This window comes from Aphis gossypii, chromosome 3 (assembly GCF_020184175.1).
Source record: "Aphis gossypii isolate Hap1 chromosome 3, ASM2018417v2, whole genome shotgun sequence".
NCBI lineage: Eukaryota > Metazoa > Arthropoda > Insecta > Hemiptera > Aphididae > Aphis > Aphis gossypii.
In genome coordinates, this window is record NC_065532.1 from 40,134,624 (window position 1) to 40,151,033 (window position 16,410).

General features: G+C 27.2%; 4 protein-coding genes across 6 annotated transcripts; 2 read left to right on the forward strand and 2 right to left on the reverse strand.

The window, feature by feature from the left end:
• Positions 1-997: 997 nt before the first annotated feature.
• On the forward strand, positions 998-3,338 carry LOC126551089 (zinc finger MYM-type protein 1-like). Its single transcript, XM_050203852.1, has 3 exons — positions 998-1,138; positions 1,274-2,327; positions 2,974-3,338. Exons 1-3 carry the CDS (start codon positions 998-1,000, stop codon positions 3,336-3,338), a joined length of 1,560 nt encoding a protein of 519 aa, XP_050059809.1.
• Positions 3,339-3,688: 350 nt separating this feature from the next.
• Positions 3,689-12,242, reverse strand: LOC114121404 (myrosinase 1-like). Of its 3 annotated transcripts, none has more exons than XM_050202546.1 (12): positions 12,088-12,242; positions 10,728-10,948; positions 10,370-10,503; positions 10,167-10,301; positions 9,980-10,102; positions 9,742-9,922; positions 9,589-9,686; positions 9,364-9,505; positions 9,113-9,261; positions 8,922-9,056; positions 4,086-4,192; positions 3,689-3,861 (listed from the first exon to the last, which is right to left on the reverse strand). In XM_050202546.1, exons 2-12 carry the CDS (start codon positions 10,807-10,809, stop codon positions 3,714-3,716), a joined length of 1,434 nt encoding a protein of 477 aa, XP_050058503.1. In that variant the 5' UTR covers positions 10,810-10,948; positions 12,088-12,242; the 3' UTR covers positions 3,689-3,713. The 3 variants fall into 3 exon arrangements, with proteins under 3 accessions (XP_050058503.1, XP_050058502.1, XP_027839518.2); XM_050202545.1 differs by lacking the exon at positions 12,088-12,242 and adding an exon at positions 11,011-11,173; XM_027983717.2 differs by lacking the exons at positions 3,689-3,861; positions 4,086-4,192; positions 12,088-12,242 and adding exons at positions 8,372-8,587; positions 8,757-8,863; positions 11,011-11,171.
• On the forward strand, positions 6,607-8,587 carry LOC114121421 (ribosomal RNA small subunit methyltransferase NEP1). Its single transcript, XM_027983755.2, has 4 exons — positions 6,607-6,848; positions 6,916-7,159; positions 7,238-7,446; positions 7,514-8,587. Exons 1-4 carry the CDS (start codon positions 6,717-6,719, stop codon positions 7,625-7,627), a joined length of 699 nt encoding a protein of 232 aa, XP_027839556.1. The 5' UTR covers positions 6,607-6,716; the 3' UTR covers positions 7,628-8,587.
• Positions 12,243-13,303: 1,061 nt separating the features above from the next.
• Positions 13,304-15,940, reverse strand: LOC114121418 (homocysteine S-methyltransferase YbgG-like). The gene is made up of 5 exons (XM_027983748.2): positions 15,481-15,940; positions 15,252-15,398; positions 14,854-15,116; positions 13,604-13,812; positions 13,304-13,543 (listed from the first exon to the last, which is right to left on the reverse strand). The coding sequence occupies exons 1-5, from the start codon at positions 15,650-15,652 to the stop codon at positions 13,396-13,398; spliced, it is 939 nt and encodes a 312-aa protein (XP_027839549.2). The 5' UTR covers positions 15,653-15,940; the 3' UTR covers positions 13,304-13,395.
• Positions 15,941-16,410: the final 470 nt, after the last annotated feature.

Below are 16,410 nucleotides of genomic sequence, written 5' to 3' on the forward strand. Positions count from 1 at the left end.
TGCGAATTTGTTAATGATTTTTTTACGGTTTATAGCAGAGTTTCATTGAAGAATGAAAGAATAATATCTCGCGCCCAAATTAATATTCGTGCTATCAGAGCAGCCGAAAGATTAAGTCTCAGAGACTTGGGCTAGTTGGGCTTGTGGTTTTTGATAAGTGTGTTTCTAATTTTTATGGTGGAATTGTGGAAATGAATTGAAACCTAACGTGCAAAGACCTTAGATTCTTGAGGTGTGATATATTTTGAGATAATCGGACTATTGCAAAACAATTTTCGTTAAACAACTCGTTTAAGACGTTTTTCATTTATGGTTTCTTAGACCCGTTTCACATGGACGCGTATCGTGCGCACTATGCGCGTTTTTAGTTTACATTGATAAGTTTATAAGCGCCGGTGCGCCACTCCGACGATATTTTATTGTAGACATTTAAATACAGAATAATACTTCAAGCTAACCTTACATGATTTGATATTATATGCATAGTGACACTTAAAAATATTTAAATTAATTTTAAGCTATTCAACTATTTAAACCACAAACCTTGAAACCTATTCATACTCATGGGCGCCCATTGGGGGGGCAAGACAGGGCACTTGCCCCCCCCCTGGAAAAAAATATTACGAACTTATAGCTCAATAAATATTACCATAATATTACCTTATTACCGAGGCAAATTATTTGTTGAAATCACTTTTAAGATATGAAATAAGTATAAAAATATACACATATATACTCATTGTTATCGTATATTAACATCATAGATAGGTCGTATTCTGTAGTCCGTATAGGTACTTATACGTAAAATTATTTATCGCAGATAATTTGTGGTAAATCCATAAAGATCACAATATAGATAGGTACTACAGATATTTTATCAGACAACATTGACTGCATTTTAGTCGTCCACTTTCTGTGTGACATTATGTTTAGTACTGACTGCTAAGTGTAATTAGTGATTATTCAATATTATTTTTTAAAATTTTCAATTTTTACAATGGATATTCGATCGTTTTTAATTAAAAAAAAATCTGATGAAGATAATGCATCTGTTATGGTTGAGCCACACACATCGAAAAATACAAGTGTTTCTGTTCAAGTAAATTCAAATCCGGAATGTTCTACATCAATAAATACGGTACCTAGTACGTCAAATGATTGTGAATCATATCCAGATTTAGGTTTTTATATTAATAAATCAAATTTATCAGATGAACTTAAATATAAATTACTAACAAAACCATATGTTCCTTTTGATAATTATGATTTTAAGAATGACAGTATTGCACAAAAAAGGAATTTCAAAATAGAATGGCTTAAACAATATCGATGGTTAGTTTATTCTAGACATTTAAAAGGCGGCTTATGCAAACATTGTGTTGTTTTTCGTCCTGTCGTTAAAAGAGGATTTTTAGGAGCGTTTATTGTTAGTGAATTCACCAAGTACAAAGATTTTCATTTTCACGCAAAAAAACATATGCAATCTGAATGGCATAGAGATTCGGTTTCTCAATCATCCGATTTTTTAAAAATTATGTCCAACAAAGAAAAAAGTGTTATAGATCAATTAAATACTGCCGAAAATTTACAAATTGAACAAAATAGAAAAAAGCTTGTTCCGATTTTGTCATCAATAATATTTTGTGCGACACATGATCTAGCAATTAGAGGCAAATTGAGCTGTAGTGGACATTTTCACGATCTTTTAAAATTTCGTATTGAATCTGGAGATAGTGTTTTGTCTGAGCATTTATCATCATGTCATAGTAAAGCTAAATATACCTCCCATCGCATTCAAAATGAATTAATTTTATTATGTGGAAATGTATTATGTGATCAAATTGTTCGAGAAGTAAATGGTAGCTTAAGTTTTTCACTGTTAGCCGACGAAACTTCCGATATTGCTGGCATTGAACAACTTTCCATTGGTGTTCGTTATGTTGATAGTTCAAAAACTGTAAGAGAAGAGTTCATAGGATTTAGTGCACTACAAACATTATATACAGTTGGTATAGCTACTTCTATTATGACTTCTGTTGAAAAATACGGTTTAGATATGAATAAACTTGTTGGCTTGGGTTTTGACGGGTGTTCAGTTATGGCTGGAAAGGAAAGTGGAGTTCAGAAAATAATTTGTGACAAATATTCTAAAGCAACATTTTTTCACTGTGCTTCGCATAGACTTAATCTGGTTGTAAATGATTTGAATACAGTGACAGAAATACAAAATACTCTAGGAGTAATTAAAGAGGTTATTAGTTTTTTTCGTGAAAGTGTACTTCGTCGAAAATTAGTTACAACAAATATACCACTTTTGTGTGATACTCGTTGGTCTGCGAAATATAAATCTATTCGCATTTTTGCTGAAAACTTTATTAATATTAAATCAGTTTTAGAAAAACTTTCTCATAATAATGACTCAGATTTTAAAGTTAACACCACTACTCGCTCAAAATCACACCAACTATCATGTGCGACATCAACATCACAATTTATTATACCTATCTTTAAATATTATATCCAAATACTCAGCTCAATTAAAACCAGTTACAAATAAACTGCAAGCAAAATCTATTGATTTATACTCGGTTCAAAATCATATTCGAGATTTATTAACTATATTTAATAATAATAGAGAACAATCAGATACCGTTTTTAATGATATTTTTAATAACTCCGTATTTATGGCAGAAAAAATTGGCGCAGAAATTAAAATTCCACGTATTACATCTAAACAAAAAAATAGATCAAATTACGAAACCGATTCTGCTGAACAATATTACAGACTTTCTATTTTTATTCCGTACTTAGATTCACTAATATCATCTCTTTCACGACGATTTTCAAGTACAAATAAAATAGCATTCTCAATAAGTCTACTGCATCCTACAAATATTAAAAAGTACACCATTAATGATTTCAAAGAAAAAATTAAGCTGATTAGTGATTATTATGAAATTGAAAATATGATAGAGGAATCTAATATTTGGTATCAGTATTGGATTGATAAAAATTTGATTGACTCCCAGTGTGATGAAATGTCGTTTGTTGATTTATTTGCTAATTGCGAATATTATCCTGCAATTTTTCAAATACTTAATACTTTTATATCATTGCCTCCGACAACGTGCACAATAGAAAGATCGTTCAGTACATTAAGAAGAGTAAAAACGTGGCTTCGCTCGACTACAGAAGAAGATCGTTTAAACGGGTTGTGTATGATGAGCCTTCATCGTGAAAGAGTTAACGCAAACAAGGATACTTTCATTCAGGATGTTATTAGTATGTTTGGAATAAAACGAAGAAATTTGCAGTTCTTATTTACTGATACCGAATAATATGATTAATTATATTATTTAATTTCTATTTTTTTATATACTTATTAATATTATTATTTATTTATTTATTTATTCGTATGGAAATTATTATTAATACACTATAATATATATATACAAAAAAAAATATATAATGCATGTATAGTGTATACATTTAAATTTGAAAAATAACAATATAGTATCTTTATTATCTTATATTAGAAAATTTTTTTATTTTGCCCCCCCCCCCTGTAATATTACCTATGGGCGTCCATGTTCATACTGTTCTACGGTATAGTTTTGATTCAACATTTAATTAAAAATAATTAGCTATTTAAATTAAATAGTATTATTAAAAATAAATATTAATAAAATAATAAACACAAATGGCAGTTTATTTTATAATTCAGATGAAACTATTTTGTTAAATGAATTATTTTTCAATTGGCCAGTAGTTACCACATTCTTGAAAAATGCATATGGCGCTTTTGGAGTATGAGTTCTATTAGAATCATTAAAATCTACCCTAACAAGTCCAAAACGAATTCTGAAAAATTACAAAAATTAATTCTATATTAAATATAAATATATTATATTCAATAATTATTTTGAATAATTAATTATTATTAACAAATAATGATTTACCTTATTAATACATTGAATAGGTAACTATAAATTATTGATTATTACAATAGAACCTTTTCTATATGTCATACTTATTTATAAACATTAAATAAAGTGCTTATAATTAGCTAAAATAGTATGACTTACCTAATACCATCCATCCATTCAAAATGATCTAACAGTGACCAAACAGTAAATCCTATAACATTACAATTGTCTTCATGTATTGTATGTAATGTTGCATTTAAATAGCCCTATTAAAAAAAAAAAAAGTAGCATCAACATATTGTTATTCTAACATATTATTAAGTACCTGTAAGTAGCTTATTCTATCTAGATCATCCAATTGACCACTATCTCCATATCCATTTTCTGTTATAAACATTGGTGGATTACTATATTCATTTTTTATCCATATCAAAAGTTGTCTTAATCCACATTCAATTGTTTTCAATTGAAAACAATCTTACTGAAATGGATTTTGTTCAGATGAGGCTAAGAAGAAAAAAATGATGGCTGGAGAACAAGCGAGAGATGAGCTTATAATTAACCCTGAAGATAATTTTCGGATTGATGTTTTTTACAGAATTTTAGACACAATCATTTCATCAATTGAAAATCGTTTTTCAGAGTCTCGAAAAGATTACTTAAAGATTTTACTTTACTTTCACCTTAACGTTTGAAACTGATTAAAAATGAAAATGATTTACTCAATGATGCTTTTAATTACATTTCAAATTGGATTTCAATTGACCTCACTCAACTGAAAACTGAATATGTTACGTTCAGTAAAAGTTTAGATAAATTGCTTAATGGTATGAATCTAAATAAAATCTATCAAAACCTTGACAAACGAACAAGTAATTTTGACTCAGAAAATGATAGTGAAATAAGTGAAAATGGTGTTGAAAATACAGAAAATAAAATAACATGCCTGCAAATTCTTAAAATTTTATCTGGCTATGACCTTCAACAAGCTTTTCCAAATTTATTTAAAACATACAAAGCACTTGGAACGATACCTGTATCTTCAGCTTCGTCAGAAAGAAGCTTTTCAAAAGTGAATTGATAATTCATTTAATTTTAAAAATTCAACATTTTTTTTATTAATAAATTATGTTTTGTATTATTTTAGGTAAAGCTTATTAAAACTAGACTTCGGTCAACTACAGGTCAGTGTAGGTTGGAAAGTTTTTTGATGTTAAGTATGGAAAGAGACATACCAATAGACCATCAAGAAGTCATTGATAAGTTTGCTCAAACATCAACATTATTGAAAAAAAATTTGATGATTAAATAGTACATTAATTTTGTTATTAAGATTTAAGAGCCTGATACCCACATGAGACAACACATGCAGGTTATTACGTCCTTTTAAGTGATTAAATGCACAAAAGAAAATCCCGTTCAAAATTTGAATTTCTTGTATTTAAAAAAATAAAATAAAAGGTACATTAATGTAAGTTTTTTTAGTATGTTAATTGTTTTTGTTTTTTATGCGATTTAACAGTTCAAATTTAAATGTTTACCTATTTGCTAACATCAAAAAAATCATAAAATAAAGTTGTATTTCATGTTTGATAATGTCTATTTATTAAATAATAGATATATAAACAGACTAGATACATTATTCGAATAATATAACTTAGGCCTTAGATTTTTCAATAGTTCTTTGTAATTGTATGATAACTGATAATTAGAGGGGCCTGGCCATAGGTGTTTGAGATTTGATGGGAGGGTGCTGAACTAATAATCTAATATAATAATATTTGAATAAGTTTTTAAAAAAATGTAATACATATTTGGAGTTGCTTAGCCTCTAAAGCCCCCCCCCTCTATTAGTGCCTAATGAACCTGGCTTCCTAAGTCTCTTCAAAAGATGGTGTTTTTGTTTTATGGGTGGTGGGTGTCCACATTTTTATTGGCCTCAAAGGTAAAAAAAAGTTCACCACGCCACTGGTAATAACGTTTATATCGCGGAAACCGAAACGCGTTATGATTTATAGGTGTGTACATAAGAAGTTTCCGTATTCGTACGCGTATTTTAAACGCGGTCGATCAAAATATCGAGTCCGTTTAACTTCGTATTATATTACATATAGGTACAATATAAAGTAATATATTTTACACGTATACACGCTTTGAGCTTACATAAGCGTGTGTTGTTATAGACAAACAGACTAATACATCGTGTTATATAAGAGCATTACGATTATTATTAGTTATTATAATCACTTTCGAGAACGTTTTAAATACGCTCACTATCGAGCTCATTCGATAACCAATATAATCATATTATAACATAATATTATGTGTTGTACGCGTTCACGCGTACGGTCGAGAAACGGAAAAACGTAAAGAAAACTTTGGAAAAAAACGGGTATCTAAACGACGCGGCGGCGGCAGAAGACTTTTTCGAAAAGACCGCGGCGAAACGGAATTTTTCCGATTGGGAATCGTCTATGATATGGGTGGCGCGGCGACAGCGAAAAGACGAACCGCTTCAGTGCTTCACGTTTTATTATACAAGGAGAGGAGACAAGATTTTAATCTTAAAAAGCCTTTAAAAAATTATCGTGATTATGATTATGAAAATCTTAGTAAAAGTTTACCATGGTGTATACCACGGTCTTAGAAGATAGTAGTTTTAAATGATAATAGATAATGATAATACCGTGATAAAATCTAAGCAACAGTCAACAACACGTGTTCTTTAATATTAATAATTGTAATAATTTTTAATTAAGGTTAATTTCTCGTTACACCGTTTAAAATATAATGGGTAAAAAACGTAGGCGCACTGACGAAGAAACCGAATTTGATTTGACCCGAAAAGCCAAAGAAGTAAAAGACGATAATGAAAAACGTCTAATTGTTATCTTAGAAAACGCACAGTTGGAAACTGTTAAAGTAATTCAAACGTTGGTTTATTATTTGTTAATGTAATTTTAACCATAATTTGTTTTATAAATTACAGGTTGGAAAATCTTTTGAACTATTAAACCCTGATGAACATGCACATATATTACGTAAAAACGGCAGAGAGATAGGAAATTGTAGACCCGATATATCTCATCAGTGTCTATTGATGTTATTCGACAGCCCACTGAATCGTGCTGGCTTACTTCAAGTGTACATTCACACGGAAAATAATGTTCTTATTGAAATAAATCCTCAAACACGAATCCCTAGGACATTTAAACGTTTTGCTGGACTAATGGGTAATAATCACTAGGTATCTTAATGATATATGATATTATAATGTATTACAGTAAAACTTTTTTGATTTTAATTTTTAGTTCAGCTGTTACATAAATTTAGCGTAAGAGCAGCTGAAACTTCTGCCAAATTAATGAAAGTAATTAAAAATCCAATTACCGATCATTTACCAGCTGGATGTCGAAAAGTAGCGACTTCTTTTTCTGCCGAAAAACCTATTAAGCCATCTGAACTTGTTCCTCAAGATGCTCCGATTGCTTTTATTGTTGGTGCAATGGCTCATGGACAGGTATTGCCATTTATATATAATTAATAATTCTTTATAAGTATAATTAATAAACCTAAATGTATTATAGATTAAAGCAGATTATGCTGAACAAACCGTAGCAATAAGTAACTATCCACTTTCAGCCGCACTGACATGCACTAAGATATGTTCAGCTTTCGAAGACAGTTGGGGTATATTGTAAAATTGTACATGTGATTAATATTATTATTATTTTTTTTAATTGTTTTGTATAAAGTTATCCTACCCTAACATACCAACTTGATGTAAGATGTTTTAAATTGGTATCATAATAAATTACCAAATCAAAATCTGTCTTTAAAACTAATTATAAAAAATAATACAATTTGGAAATACACATGAAACTTAATATTTTAATCTACTCAACTAGTTAAAATTTAAATGCAGAAGATGTATGAAATCTATTATTTTTGTAATTATTTTCAAATGTATTAGTTAGTGTTGGGACTATAATATTACCTGTTAAATGTAAATAGCTTTCATTGATTGGCAGCAGGTATAGTTTTTCATAAAAAAAATCACTCTCTTACTAGAATTTGTGTATTTAACCAATGTTCTGAAATAATCGGGTACACAAGTCAAATACTTATATATGAAAGTCATTATCCTGTACAAGTTAATTCATCATTTCTATAAATTGATTTTAGATAACAATATCATTTAGTATTAACAATAATATTTAATATGTAAATAGCTCTATTGGCAATACTCAATAAAACTAAAATTGATAGTTCTTTCTATCATGGTGTATCATAACTCATATAGGATGTTTTGTAAAATAATTGTACAAACATTGCAACAAATAGGTTCTATAGGTTCATCGTACTTTTATAATAAGTTTCACCCACCTAATATTAACCATAAATTAAATGAATCTTAAAGCTAACTTAAAATTGTATACAATCAATAATAAATTGTTACGGGTAGTATATTTATAAAAAATTGATGAATACATGTAATAATAAATTACATTTTTTTTCATAATTCAGCTCAAGGTGTTTTACTAATTTAAGATGTCAATTGACCAGTTGATACCAGATTCTTGAAAAACATATATGATGCTTTTGGTGTACGAGTTCTTTGAGGATCATTAAAATCTACATTAATAAGTCCAAAATGAATTCTGAAAACAACAAAACAATTAAAAATTAAACCCACATTGAAAAATAGTAATTTACTTTATTATAACATTAAACATTATGTATATTCTTTTTGAATTTAAATACTTAATTCTTCACATTTGTCATAGGTATAAAGAAGAATTTTTAATTAACAAATATAAAACAACTTACAAAAAGCCATCCATCCATTCAAAATTATCCAACAATGACCAAACAGTAAATCCTATAACATTGCAATTTTCTTCATGCATTGCTTGTAATGTTGCATTTAAATAGCCCTATTAAAAAAAAAAAAAATTGTAACATCATATACATATTGTCATACTAAAGTACTACCTTCATATAGTTAATTCTATCTAAATCGTCCAATTGACCGTTGTCTCCATATCCATTTTCTGTTATAATCAAAGGAGGATTTCCATATTCATCTTTTAACCATATTAAAAGTTGTCTTAATCCATCAGGTACTGGCTGAAATATTATGATTTTAGTAATGTATACAACATAATTTTTATTTATTAATTTACTATAAGCCACGGTGCAACCGATGGTTTTAACCATGATTCATCTACTGAAGTAATATACTCTGCGTCTGGATTATAATGAGGATCTGAATCACTTCCATGAGTTACCAAACGAGAAGAATAATGATTGAGAGCATAAAAATCAGCAGTACCTAAAAAACAAATAACTTTTGTTTTAAAATTTTAATTATGTAACTGGAACCTAATAAAATATAATCTATAACTTATAAGTGTGTTATCTCTTAAACATGCACCTTTAATTAATTTAATTTCATCTTCAGTAAATTTTGGTAATGTTGACCATGGTCTACCTTCTTCTTTACACTTTTTATCAACCCATCTTCTCATTATTGGTGGATAGTCTCCCTTATAAATTGGATGACTGAACAGTCCTCTCTTAGAGTATATAAAAATATATTACAATCAGTTAATTTAACTTAAAAATTAAAATAATTATTTAAGCTAACTATTCTTGATACCTCAAATTGATTAGCTCTTTCAGCAGTCTTTACATCATCAACTGAATTAGGATTTTTTGGTATGAAAAATACTCCATTTATTGAAATACTTATTTTTCCTATATATGAATAATGTAGTATTTATTATAAACTTCATAATCACTTGTTATATACCTTGTTGAGTAGACTTAAACATCTCTTCATATAACCTATAGGCTTTTCCATGTGCAATAAGTTGTGTATGCGCTGCCAAATAATATCCGGTATTGTTTAAATTTAAATATGGGGCATAGCCTTTAATGGCATAACCTTTACAAGCCTCCATTGGTTCATTGATTGTTATCCACCATTTAACCTATAATGAGTATAGAATGCAAAGAAAGTTCAAATTTCCACAAATTATTTAATTTACTCTGTCTCCGTAGTGAGTAAATAACACTCTTGCATATTCTTTAAAATAATCTGACATAATTGGATTAACCCAACCTCCAATATCCTGTAGATATTGTGGTAAGTCCCAATGATACATTGTAACCTGTGGATAAATGAAATTATAATACTTATTTTATTTCTTATTTTTATTTACAAATAAATTTTACCAATGGAATAATATCGTTTTTGATAAGTTCATCAATAAGGTGATTATAGTATGCTATTCCTTTTAGATTTAAAGAATTCATTACTCCAGATGGCGCTACTCGAGCCCATGATATAGAAAAACGATAAACTTTCACCTAAATAATGAAATACACGTCATGTATGTTATAAATTGAATAATAAAGAAAAACTAGCTATTAAGTACATTTAAATTTTTTGCAAGCGCTACATCTTCTTTATACTTGTGGTAGGAATCACAGGCAATATCTCCATTAGTTCCATCTCTTATTAATTCCGGACTAGTATGAACTAAATGATCCCAAATATTTTCTCCTTTTCCTAAATAATTTAAATAATTATTCTCAGTAGGTATATATTGATATAGCTAATTATTGTGGTACATGAATATAAATAGTAATTAACTGTGATATTAAAATATTTACAATTATTCAATAATTTAAATGGTATACATATAGGTATAGGACATAATATAAATAAATATATTATATAATGTATGTTTATACTCTACTCATGTTTTGTTTATTTAACTATAGTTTGTATACCATCTTCATTCCAGCCTCCTTCTATTTGATATGCGGCCGTTGAAACACCAAACATAAATTCCTTTGGAAATTTATAATCCATTGAATCTGCTTGATGAATAATACAAATCTAATAAGTAATACAGCAACTAATTTCAACCAGATGCTAACCGCTAACGTATTGTTATAGTTACTGTTTAAGTATTATTTAGTTCAACACAAAATCTGGTATCATTCGATTTCTGTAAAATAAAATAATATATAATTAAATAATGTAACTAAACTGTATATAAATATAACATACTCATGTATACTCTTTAAAAAAAACAAAACTATTAACAATTATCAAATACTATTAGTTGGGTAATAAAAAGAAACATATTATTATGTAAGCGCTTTATTGTGTTAATAAGCCATGGTCTTAGATTTAAAAATATGTTATTCCACTTTAATTATAATTATTTTGTATGGTTAACCTTTAATACCAATTATAAAACAAAAACAACACAGTAATTAGTTCTACTTGTTTTTTTTTTTTTTTTTAGGTGGTAAGAGTTGATAATATTTTAATCTTTAATCTGCCTAAATGTGCTAATAGTGCAGCTGAATGTTCTGACATGCCTATTGATAATTTCATAACATTATAATGAACCAATGATATTCTGAACTTAATCTTAACTCATTAAAACATATTTTAGATTCTCGGTGGAGTGATAGATGTATTGGTTGTACAATGATTGAATGATGATTGATGAGTAAATTCTGTTTGTCATTGCCTTTTGAGGTAGGTACCTAGTAAAAAATTTTCGATTTTCAAAAATAGTGTGGTTTTCATTAGAAAATTGGATCTTGTTGGTTCATTAGGAAGGGGGGGGGAGTCAAAAGTTATATAAGTAAATTTTTTTTTATAATTGGAAAAATCAATCATAGGAAAACAGAATGGGTATTTTACACAAATTTAATTTTCATCAAATCAATTTTGGTTTTTGTTATAACTTGAAAATGAATTAGTTACTTTAAATTTTCACTAAATGTTACTTTATAATTTTCTATTTACTACAATTTTTTATAATATTTTATTAAATGTTTGTTGGGTCCTAATTATACTTAAAAATTAATTCAATGAAATTTTTTAATTTTTTCAATCAGAAAATATCGAAAGTATACTCACAATATTCTTTATAAGTTATTAAAGTTAGATTTTTAGAAAAATTTGTTTTAATATTATCTATTTATACTATGAATCTATTTCTACTGATTAGTGACATTTACAAAAAGATGTTATTAAATTTTTAGTTGACATAAAATTATGTTAAAAATATTTATTATTTTAATAATTTAATAAATGCAATATTTCTGAAAAAAAATTATAGCAACTTACCGTATTAATAACACTTATAAAACTAAAATCATTGACATTATTGGCTGTGTACATCGAAATACATATGATACATAGTATAATAAAATATAAATAGGTAACAGACTGTTTCTGCTGAAAATTGTTTTTATTATGCAATGATTATCATTGAATTCAAATTTAAAGGACATTATAACACTAAAAACAAGTTTACTTAGGTTTAAAGTAGGTCATTATCTAAGAAATATGGTGTGGGTAATGAGTCTCATACTTAAACAATAAATACTAATTTGACTAGTTTTTTGTGTTTATAACACCAGTTTGAATGTGTTATGTGTGATTATAATTTTGATATTATACTTTCTAGTTTTTTTATTGTAAATAAAACTAACATAGTAAATTTTGTAAAATTTGATTTGTGTGGCAATACGTATATATGGCGCTGGTAGTGAACTCGTTCATTTTACTAAATTGTCTAAATTATAATTTATAATATGTATGTAACAACAAAATATATTAAATTTTAAATCACACTATTGTTTTAAGCACATTAATGTTCTTAGGACTATGAAAAAAATTCTGAAATACTATTTTAAATTAAGGTTTAAGAACATTATATAAATCAAACTGTTTTTACCACAGATATCTAGAATAAAGTTTGTTCTATATAAAAATATGTGACTGTGATTTTTTGTTTTTACCCGTAAAATATCGTCGGTTCTATGGCGTCACGTGGCTATTCATCAGAATTGCAGAAAAAGTTCTGATGTAAAAGGTCCTACCTTTAATAATATAGAATTGATTGGTGATTTCAGTTAGGTACCTTTTATTGTATAACGATTGACAGTCAAACACACACTGATAATCGTTTCGATATAAATGATAAAATAATAATACATTTTTTTATTTTTGTCATAAGACATTAGATTGTAAATATGGCTATTATTAAAAAAAAAATTATATTTATTTACTAAAATACAAAAAAATCTATTAGCATTAATTGACGATAGTCGATATTATATCCATTTAAGATTAAACTAAAATATGCCTTCCATTTAGGCAGAATAAAACATTTTTAGAAGCAGTGTTGTTTATAGACATTTTTTCTCTAGGCAAGACCCAGAAATTTTACAGGCAGTAACCTATAGATGCTAGCATTTAGAATAACTAACTGTTAGTTAGGTATATCATAAGTAGTCATAAGCCATTCCAGAAGTACCTAAACAATAACTTATCCTGATTGATTTTTAAAGCAAAACTTTATTTCTATTTTACATAAAAGTATATAATTAATAAAACCATAGAAACAATAAATTTATTATTAAAATTGCATTATACAAGTAGATCATCCATTAAACTCCTCAAACGTGCTATTTCAATAGCATCAGTTTTACAACAGCCTCCAAATATTTTCAATCCTTTATTATTCCATATTTTGAGATCATCGATAGAAACTTTATATATTTGAGTATCATCATAACTGAAAGCATTAAATTAATTAGAAAAAAAAAACATTTTATATAATATAACATTAAATTACCAATTTTGAGTAACATCCCAGATGCCACCTCCGTTTGGGTAGGCAATAAAATTAACATTGTTAGTCTTTATCGACATCAAAAGTGGTGTTATAAATTTTGGGTGCAAACAGTTCATACCAATAGCAATTAACTGTTTACGGTAATCATTCGACCAGAACATTTCAACAGCACTTGAAAAGTTTTCACCGTGACTCAAACAATTTCCATCCTACAAAATGTATTATAAACATCAATGTAAACTAGAAGTTTTCAAACTGTAATATGCAGAAGGCTGCAGAAGTACTAATGTTTGTAATGGATCGAATATTATTTTATGTTTTCTATAAATAGGTACTAAACATATAGTTAAATTACCTAAATTATTATTTTTATACATGATTATTGTTAAATATATATTGAAATTTGAAAATTTCTATATTTAGTTATTAGTCCAAACCATAATATATCACAACTCAGAATACTTATATACTTATGCTATTATTTTTTTTTATATAATTTATAATATAGCATCATACTCATTTTTCTATTAAATTAATTATAGGTAGACCGTAGACCCAACAAATACTATATTTTTAGGAAATGAGAACACATTTCCCAAACATACCAGTAGAAGAGATGATCCCTAAATTACTCATTTTAATCATAATTAGGTATTAATTCATTTTTTTTTTTTTAATATTTATCTTTTAACTTTACATCTCACATTATTGCAAATAATAATATTATCTGTTAAAAAAATGTAATTTTAATATTAATTTTTGTTTCTATGTACATAATATTATATATTATATATATATTATTTAATATTATACATAAACCAATGTGAAATATGAAAATTTAACTTTCATTAAGTTTCAATCATATTTATGAAGAACTTAATTTAAATTAAGTACATTAGTGATTAATGGATATAATACTCTCATCAAAGAGCATGATAGATAAAAATTGTGTCTAGTCATTATTTTCTTACAGCCTAATTTTGTCATAACATTTTTGAGCCATCGTATATACATATTATGACAAATTGTAATTTTGAAAAAAACTTTTCACAAGTACCTGCAGTACTACAGCATATAGTTACAGAAATTACTATATTATATTTAATTATGAATTTATGCTTAATATTTTTTTTCAAATTGATCTAAGGTGAACAGCAGCATAATTTGCAAGCCTTTGGTTTGATACCTCTTAAGTTAACATACAACAATTATATGCATATTATGAATTATAATGATAAAAAGAAAATTACCTTACACGAGAATGATAAACATGCTTTTTGATTTGGAAATTCAGTTAATATGTTTAGCAAAACAGTAGCTTCAATGATAGAAGGTATGGTTTCAAAAAGCATCATATCAACTCCAGCCTCCACTAATGCTTGAATTCGAGGTTTATGCCAATCATATAATTCTTTTAAATTCATCGTGTCTATATAATTACCATTATATTCTGAACAATCACGTAATGATGCACCATATGGACCGACAGATCCCATTATTTGTATGTTTCGTTCTATAAATAAATTACTTTATCTTAAAAAATCATAAAATATTTTTGTGATTTGATTAAGAATAAATTACTTTTATAGGTAAGTATCATGAAATATATTTGATCTATAATAATTTAAATAATACTATGGTTAGGTACCTACATTTTCCTCTGTTATTGCCTGTCGACAAACCATAACAGATTTCTTAATTAATTCAAAACTCTGATCATAATCTAGGTTCAAATATTTTTGAAAGCCTCCAATGCTTGCTTGGTATGTGACGGTCGTCAAGAAATCAGCTCCAGCTAAAATGTAAAAAATTACACATGAAAATTATTAAAATAAAACAAAAGCGATCCTTTATTGATATTTAAGATAATTACTTACACCTAATGTAGTCTTTATGGCTACAAATAACAGCATCTTCATTATTTAAAAGCAAATGTGATCCCCAAAGTGGATGTTTCATAACACTGTCAATATCTACATAAGGTGTTATACCACTGATAAAACTGCCATCCAGGAGGTACATTTTGTTATTTGATATCATTGAATCCATATTCTAGGAAAAATTGTTTATTTTATTGTGCTTATTAATGGAAACTTAAAAGTTAAAAGAATTGAAAAACTTAAAGTAGTTAGGTTGCACTTTAAACATTCAACAGCTGATATAAAATAAAATAAAATACCTACAACCTACACCTATACAATTCAAAAATGGCGAATCACGCGTTTTATCGGATGCACTGATTGTGTAATCGTAGAGGTATTATAATGAAACCTGTAAATTATTCTCATAGAATAATAGCTGTACAACCTGTGGAATATGAAAAATGGACTATAATAAAATTAGTAGGTAGGTAATAATATATTATAAATTATAATCATTGATTATAATAACCAAATAACAAGTAGGTAAATACTAAATATAATACCTACTACTTGTTAATCATATAGTCAAAGGGCAAAGGCCTAAAAACGTATCGCCACAATAACTTTTTTAATGTAACATTATTTTATCATACTAGGTATGTAAAAATGGGCGCAATTTACTAATTCAAATTTCAAAATATTGATTTTTTTATTGTATTCCTATTTGGAACGAGATTAAAAGTACATATTATACCTATTACCTGTATTAAAAATTAAAATTGAGAAAATCAACTAAATAATTTATTTATTTATTTATTTATTTATTAAAATTATGGCTATGATTTAATTGTAAAACGCAAAATGGTATAATAGAGAGTGGTTTTGTTTTATAGTTTATGACAGTTTAATTACATATATTTTGGAGTAAAATGAATTGTTTTTAGG

Excerpts from the sequence above, each read along its gene's own strand:
- LOC126551089 (XM_050203852.1), top strand. The coding sequence starts at position 998 with ATGGATATTCGATCGTTTTTAATTAAAAAAAAATCTGATGAAGATAAT. Across the intron at positions 1,139-1,273 it reads GTTCTACATCAATAAATACG|AATGACAGTATTGCACAAAA; the intron begins GTACCTAGTACG and ends TATGATTTTAAG. Across the intron at positions 2,328-2,973 it reads ACCACTTTTGTGTGATACTC|AGGAATCTAATATTTGGTAT; the intron begins GTTGGTCTGCGA and ends AAAATATGATAG.
- LOC114121421 (XM_027983755.2), top strand. The coding sequence starts at position 6,717 with ATGGGTAAAAAACGTAGGCGCACTGACGAAGAAACCGAATTTGATTTG. Across the intron at positions 7,160-7,237 it reads ACGTTTTGCTGGACTAATGG|TTCAGCTGTTACATAAATTT; the intron begins GTAATAATCACT and ends TTTAATTTTTAG. Across the intron at positions 7,447-7,513 it reads GTGCAATGGCTCATGGACAG|ATTAAAGCAGATTATGCTGA; the intron begins GTATTGCCATTT and ends AATGTATTATAG.
- LOC114121404 (XM_050202546.1), bottom strand. The coding sequence starts at position 10,809 with ATGGATTATAAATTTCCAAAGGAATTTATGTTTGGTGTTTCAACGGCC. Across the intron at positions 10,302-10,369 it reads CGCTTGCAAAAAATTTAAAT|GTGAAAGTTTATCGTTTTTC; the intron begins GTACTTAATAGC and ends TTCATTATTTAG. Across the intron at positions 10,103-10,166 it reads AAAACGATATTATTCCATTG|GTTACAATGTATCATTGGGA; the intron begins GTAAAATTTATT and ends ATTTATCCACAG.
- LOC114121418 (XM_027983748.2), bottom strand. The coding sequence starts at position 15,652 with ATGGATTCAATGATATCAAATAACAAAATGTACCTCCTGGATGGCAGT. Across the intron at positions 15,117-15,251 it reads AATAACAGAGGAAAATGTAG|AACGAAACATACAAATAATG; the intron begins GTACCTAACCAT and ends ATTTATTTATAG. Across the intron at positions 13,544-13,603 it reads TGGGATGTTACTCAAAATTG|TTATGATGATACTCAAATAT; the intron begins GTAATTTAATGT and ends TAATGCTTTCAG.